The following is a 7,534-nucleotide window of genomic DNA, read 5'->3' as shown; positions in this document are numbered from 1 at the left end:
CGTATATTTGAGGCTGTATATTTCAGGCCTCATAGCAACCAAAACCAGGAGTGAATTGAAAACACAGAAAGGCTCTGTCCACACAATGTTGAAATTGAGTGGATGGCCGCCATATAACAGTAAATTACTGCCATTATTTCAATATAACAGCCGTTGTTTTAACATAACAGCAAATATTTGCCATTATATGGCGGCCATCCACTCAATTTCAACATTGTGTGAACAGATCCTTTCTGTGTTTTTAATCCACTCCTGGTTTTGGTTGCTATGAGGATCAAACTTGAGGACCAAATACAGCCTCAAATATACGTAGTGTGAACATAGCCACCTACTGCAGTTGCCAAGACGCCATTGGAAATAAATAGGCTTTGACCAATTGCTATAGAGTGCTATGCTTTTGAGTCCATCCAAGTTGTGTAGAACTCCCAAATGTTTAGGCACCACACCATAACAAAACAGGAGGATCAAGAAGCTTTTGTCTAATACAATGGAGGAGGTTGGCAAATGACAATGGATATATTCCCCTGCTCCATAACTGTTGTGCTAACATAAACAAGCACCAAGAAGGTCCTTTATTGAATTTTTGCTGTGGGGTGCCCTGAATTTTGCTTTAAGGGTGCTAAGTTCTTTTTACATCCCCCAAATGCCCAGATATCTTAGCTGTTAGAGGAACACTAATTGTTATTCTTCCCGACTCCCGCTAACTGACCCTGTATGTGGTTGGAAGAAAAGAGAATAAGGCACTGCCAGACTCCCCTGGGAACAAAGAGTTATGCATGCTGAAATTCTGAATACATTCAGAACCAATAGTAAGTTCATTAAAAGGCATAAAGCCCCACAGTCCTTCTCTAACATGTCATTAAAGGGGAACTCCAGGTAGAGGTAAAAAGAAAAAAAACTGCTGCAGGAGCGTATAGCATTGCTTACCTGTCTAACCCAGTTTTGAAACTACCAAAAATCCATTTGTTTTGGGGCTCTTCCTTCTGTATTTTGTGGATATACTTCCTGGTTGAGAAGTTTCTGAGTACTGCAGGTTACAGAATAAAATGCTTTCCCTGAGATGTTCATCACAATCCTCCACCCTGCCCATTGCCAGTCCAAAGCTGTTGCAGAACACCTAGGCTGTGTTCACACTTTTCAATTTCAATTTGTGGTCCCACCCACAAGCTGAATCAGGCTGATTGTGCCTTTAGGTCCTAACCTAAAATCAGCGGCTGATGACTGTGTATAAAAATAATACAATTCATACATTACCTGTCCACGTCCCCAGTGTCTTCCTGTCTCCTCCATGCTCCCTGCAGCCTCCAGTGGAACTTCAGAGCACTCTCTCTCTCAAGTGATAGGCCGCTCAGCCAATCACAGGACAGGACCGCCGCAGCCAGTGATTGGCTGAGTGGGCTGTCACTTCAGCGACCGCTCTGAAGTTCCATTGGAGGCTGCTAGGAGCGTGGAGAGGACAGAAGGGCACCGCCGAGCATAGAGAGGTAATGTATATACTTTATTATTAAAATTTTAAAACAAGGGCTGTACGGACATTGCTAACACTCTCCATACAGCCCTTGCTGCACGATAATCGAGCTGTGCAATAGGCTGAGTAAAGGAGCTCCAATCTAGCATTCCAATCTGGCACTTGTTTCCTATATTTATAGGGCCGTCTAATACGGCCCTTACAGCCTAATCATATGTATCTAATTTACAGGTACTTTACACATTACTGTTGCAAATAAATTGTTTATTTACTGAATTTAGTGATCCATCTTCCTCAGTACAGACCTAAAACTGAAAGCACCAGGAACAGTACAGACCAAAAACTGAAAGCACCAAAAAGTAACACCTGAATACATTTTGCCAGCAGGGGTCATTAGTGTCCATGATGTGGGCCCCTACATGTAACAAGTTAATTATGAATACAATAGTACAAAAAGTTGGTTATACACCTTGGATACACAAGTTCTGCATTCCAAAGATTTATTATACATAACTATAAAGAATAAATAAGGGATGACGTAAGCAGGATTATTGTGGCTATATGTAACACACAATACTCACAGGTTATTTCTAAGCAAGCAGCCACCATTTACCACAAGAATTTGCCCACAAGATGGCACTGTATTATCAATGGAAATAGAAGGAGCCACCTAATGGCAACATATCCCCTATAGTGCAGTGTGTTTTAGGTTTCCGAATGGTAAAAAAAAAGAGGCAAAGACAGCAGCACATTTAAAGGGGTCATCTGGGTGTTTCTTTCTAATCCTGGATAACCCTTTAAGCTTGCTATAGGCAGAAGCAAAAGTCATGTAGAAGGTAAACAGGACTCCACTTGGAAATTACAGTCTGGCCTAGGGGTGTCTGAAACTCCCAGCTATGGGCGCCATTAAAGATGGAACTAATTTGGTAAAATGAACAAAGCTTTGCTTCTGCATATGTGAATCCTGTACTGTATGCAGTAAATATCATACACCATCTTAGGAGATACTCAGCTTGGCTACAATAGCTGTTAAGACTGGGGGAGGGAGGTGGAGGGTCTTGTTTCTCTTTTTATAATCTGTTGATACAAGCAGGAACTTTGGAGAAAGTTATTTTTGAGATAGGAGAGGAAGAATATTTGGCTGTGTATTTCTAAACTTCACCTTTTTCATGAATAAACTGTTTTTTATTTCTGTTAGATCAAATCCTGTTGTATAGAACTATCTATTGTACAGAATGCATTTTGGCTATCTGCCACAGGAAAATACTGAGTAATCTCATTGTTTGTCGAACTGTCTCTAGGGAGAGGTGGACTTGTTTGGTATAGGAAGAAGGTAGTGATAGAAAGCAGTAATGGATGCAGAGGTATTTCACATTGAAGTCTTCCCACTTTCAGTCATTGTCCTTCTCGGGCACAATGTGGCTTTATCAGTGGGTGTTACAGGGAATCACAAAAGAAATCTTCGGCCCAAAGAAGATATCTCTAGAAAACAAAAAGGCACAGAAAGAGTTAACACAATGCAAACATTTTATGAAAGTGGATCATATTGCTGGATGTGAGGTATTATTGGAAGCCTGTTGAAGTTGATGCTTGTGAAGGCAAAGTTCTGGCACTTCAGGATACAGTAGACAGCAAGCTAATACAAGCTGGCTGCTCTCTGGGCATGTTCACGAGCTGATGCTTTAGGGGAAAGGAACAGAGGCATCATTGTGAGAACATAATAGCACTTCAGTTGTGCTCTCACAGCCAAATAGCCTCACTGTAACTGCTGGTATATGGGAAAGACGCTGCCTCCACTAAGCCTCTGTGCCAGCTTGAGAGGATACAGTTCTGAAGACGGTACATTTTATTAGGTTTAATCTTAATTAATTGCATGTGGGCTTTCTTACATTACCCACATTGTCATTAAAAAGTAAGCTCAATACATATATAATATTCAATAGGTTTCTAGCCCTGATTCTTTTGAGGTCAATAGTTGAAATCTTCTGGTAACAATTATGAAACAATTGAAGCAGGAAAAGCCGCAGTTTGTTTAGAGCAATTCCCTTACTGATAGACTCCAAAGCTAATTGTCTTTACGAATAAATGAGCATCCCCTTTGTTCAGTATGAAGGGATCGAAAGGCTCAAAGAAACTAGTATAATAGCTCCACAATCCATTAAATATTGCGGGGTTTATGTAAAAGCACTCCTCCTAAATATTGCCTGCACCGTCTTTTATGTGGAGTTGTGGGCTTTTTGACTAAAATACAAGCTACCCTACCAGCAGAATGAGTATAATAGAAAGATGAAGATTCTGAGCACGTCCATCTTCCCACTGTCACATTTCTGGTGCATAGAGTAATGTATCCTAAGCCTACAAATGATTTTACACTGGAACACAGAGTCTAAGGGCCCTATCAGGCTGATTCGGCCGACTATCGCTCAGTGTAATAGAGACAATGATCAGCTGAAGAAACGATCATAGGCTGATCTTTTCTTCAGGTCCATACCTAAAATCGCTAGGTGTAATAGCGATGTACGGCCAACAGCTAATGATTAAATATAGTGTTCATAGATTACCTGTCCATGCTCCTGGTCTGCTCATGCCTCTGCTCTTCTTCCTGGCACCGCATGCTACGGTTTTTCTAAACTGACAGGCCACTCAGCCAATCAATGTTTGGCTGAGCGGCCTGTCAGCTCAGAGAAGGTGGTGCCAGGAAGAGAGCAGAAGGCAGGAGGAAACCGGCAGCGTGGACAGGTAATGTATGAACAGTCTAGGGCAAGTGTGGCATGGACATCGTTAACCTCTTAAAGAGAACCAATTATGGGCGAAAATATATATTTTTTTCAATAATTAGATTAAAATTGTTATTTTATTAATATTTGTAATTAGAATTAATTACTTTTATGGCCGCGTTTTCGCAATATACACATTTTCTTTTCCTGTATTGCGCCGGCTCTTTTGAAAAGAGTCGGTGCGCGACAGGAAGCTCCCGGCATGCTGAGCCGCGGGAAGGGCTCCCATGAGCCTTTGCCGCCGCTCTGTAAATACACAGTGATCCCGCGCTATACAGCGCGAGATCGCTGTGTATGTCTATCCTAACTGGGCCTATAAGTCTGTCCCTGAAGATACAGACAGGGACAGCCTTAGGGGTGTGCGACCTGTGCAATCGCACAGGGCGCATCACCCAATCAAAGAAAAGGGGGCGCCAGCGGCAGCTACCGCGCCGACCCTGTTAATTATGAGCATGACTGACATGCTTATAATTAAATCGGGTGCCCTGATTGACAGCCATTGGCTTATCGCGCTGTCAATCACTCTTGTGACCGCAGGCAGCGTTACGCCTGCTGTCACAAGAGGCTGTTCTGTGCCTTTAGGGGCGGCTGTGTTATTCATAGCAGACGTCCTCCGCGCAGGCACGTCTGCTACGTCACCAGTCTGGAGGAAGGAGGAAGACCCCACCGCCGGAAGCTATTCGCTGATTAGCTTCTGGGGACCGGAGCTCAGGGGGAAAAAAAGGTTTGCTGCGGAGCACTGTCAGAGGTGAGTATTTGTCTGTTTGTTTTTTTTCTTATGGGGGAGGGGGGGTGGTACTCACTATATGGGGATGCTGCACATGGAGGGGGTATCACTATGGGGGATGCTGCACATGGAGGGGGAATCACTATGGGGGATGCTGCACATGGAGGGGGTATCACTATGGAGGATGCTGCACATGGAGGGGGTATCACTATGGGGGATGCTGCACATGGAGGGGGAATCACTATGGGGGATGCTGCACATGGAGGGGATATCACTATGGGGGATGCTGCGCATGAAGGGGGAATCACTATGGGGGATGCTGCACATGGAGGGGGTATCACTATGGGGGATGCTGCACATGGAGGGGGGATCACTATGGGGACTGCTATATATGCTGCACATGGGTGGGGATTCAGTATATATGGGGATACTGCACATGGGGGGAGTCAGTATGTGGGGGACTGCTACATATGCTGCACATGGGGGGATTTAGTATATATGGGGGATGCTGCACATGTAGGGATTGAGTATATATGGGGGATGCTGCACATGTAGGGATTCAGTATATATGGGGATGCTGCACATGTAGGGATTCAGTATATATGGGGATGCTGCACATGTAGGGATTCAGTTTATTTGGGGATGCTGCACTTGTAGGGATTCAGTATATATGGGGGATGCTGCACATGGAGGGGGTATCACTATGGGGGATGCTGCACATGGAGGGGGAATCACTATGGGGGATGCTGCACATGGAGGGGGAATCACTATGGGGGATGCTGCACATGGAGGGGTATCATCACTATGGGGGATGCTGCACATGGAGGGGGTATCACTATGGGGGATGCTGCACATGGAGGGGGTATCACTATGGGGGATGCTGCACATGGAGGGGGAATCACTATGGGGGATGCTGCACATGGAGGGGGAATCACTATGGGTGATGCTGCACATGGAGGGGATATCACTATGGGGGATGCTGCACATGGAGGGGGTATCACTATGGGGGATGCTGCACATGGAGGGGGATCACTATGGGGACTGCTATATATGCTGCACATGGTAGGGGGATTCAGTATATATGGGGATACTGCACATGGGGGGGAGTCAGTATGTGGGGGACTGCTACATATGCTGCACATGGGGGGATTTAGTATATATGGGGGATGCTGCACATGTAGGGATTCAGTATATATGGGGATGCTGCACATGTAGGGATTCAGTTTATATGGGGATGCTGCACATGTAGGGATTCAGTATATATGGGGGATGCTGCACATGTAGGGATTCAGTATATATGGGGGATGCTGCACATGTAGGGATTCAGTATATATGGGGGATGCTGCACATGTAGGGATTCAGTATATATGGGGATGCTGCACATGTAGGGATTCACTATATATGGGGGATGCTGCACATGTAGGGATTCAGTTTATATGGGGATGCTGCACATGTAGGGATTCAGTATATATGGGGATGCTGCACATGTAGGGATTCAGTATATATGGGGATGCTGCACATGTAGGGATTCAGTATATATGGGGATGCTGCACATGTAGGGATTCAGTATATATGGGGATGCTGCACATGTAGTGATTCAGTATATATGGGGGATGCTGCACATGTAGGGTTTCAGTATATATGGGGGATGCTGCACATGGGGGGATTTAGTATATATGGGGATGCTGCACATGTAGGGATTCAGTATATATGGGGATGCTGCACATGGGGGGGATTCACTATATAGTCTATACTATATAGGACAGCATACCTAACTATTATGTGGGGGGACAGGGGAGCCTTAAAACTATATGGGGTAACAGAAGGGCCAACTACTATATAGGGACATTGGGGACCTAAATATTATTATGTTCTGGAGCAAGGAGCCTAAACTGTTTCTCTGGCAGATTCGGGAGAGAAAATTCATGGTCAGGAGAAGAATTCAAGATGTCCCGGGCTGGATAGAGGGAAAAAGGAAAAGTGAATGACGATGCTTCCTGTGAGTCACTGAATGTAACTGCATTCTCTTATAGGGTATGTGGTGGTAGTAGTAGTAGTGGTCATGGTGTGGCAGTATTATGTAGTGGTATCATTGGTTCAGCTTTAGTATGAAGGCAATGTGATCACTGTATAGTGGTAATATTTATTAGCACTGGGCTCGCGGTGGTGGTAGTGGAGGCACCGAAAGCAAATTCTGCACAGGGCGCCATCTACCCTAAGGCCGGCCCTGGATACAGACTGCCTTTGCAGTCTGTATCTTATGCTTTTACCTAATCCTGTATAGCGGAGCAGTAAGGTCGGGGCTGCGGCCATCTTGATGATGTCACAGTGGTGCGTTCCAGCGCTGGAACACAAAGGACTTAATCAAGATGGCGCCCGGCTTTACTGCACCGCTGCAGAGGACTGGGTAACGTATAAGATACAGACTGCACAGGCAGTCTGTATCTTCAGAAATAAACTTCATGAAGATACAGACTGCCTTTGCCTTTTGCCCACTCCTTTTGCCCCCGGCCTTACTTCTTCGCTATACAGGATTAGGTAAAAGCATAAGATGCAGACTGC

At 44.9% G+C, this 7,534-nt stretch overlaps 1 protein-coding gene across 2 annotated transcripts in view; it reads right to left on the bottom strand.

Moving 5' to 3' along the window:
• Positions 1-1,730: 1,730 nt before the first annotated feature.
• Positions 1,731-7,534, bottom strand: part of SCRG1 (stimulator of chondrogenesis 1) — a 42,763-nt gene continuing 36,959 nt past the window's right edge. Inside the window, exon 3 of one of the 2 annotated variants that reach the window (XM_069977808.1) lies at positions 1,731-2,950. In XM_069977808.1, coding sequence (XP_069833909.1) covers positions 2,896-2,950 — 55 coding nt within the window. In that variant the 3' untranslated portion in view covers positions 1,731-2,895. The remainder of the gene's footprint in view (positions 2,951-7,534) is intronic. The other variant, XM_069977809.1, reaches the window with a different exon arrangement.

Source organism: Dendropsophus ebraccatus, chromosome 7 (genome assembly GCF_027789765.1).
Source record: "Dendropsophus ebraccatus isolate aDenEbr1 chromosome 7, aDenEbr1.pat, whole genome shotgun sequence".
NCBI classification, from domain to species: domain Eukaryota; kingdom Metazoa; phylum Chordata; class Amphibia; order Anura; family Hylidae; genus Dendropsophus; species Dendropsophus ebraccatus.
Note: the sequence above shows the minus strand (reverse complement) of the source record. Positions and strands in the feature narration are given on the sequence as shown.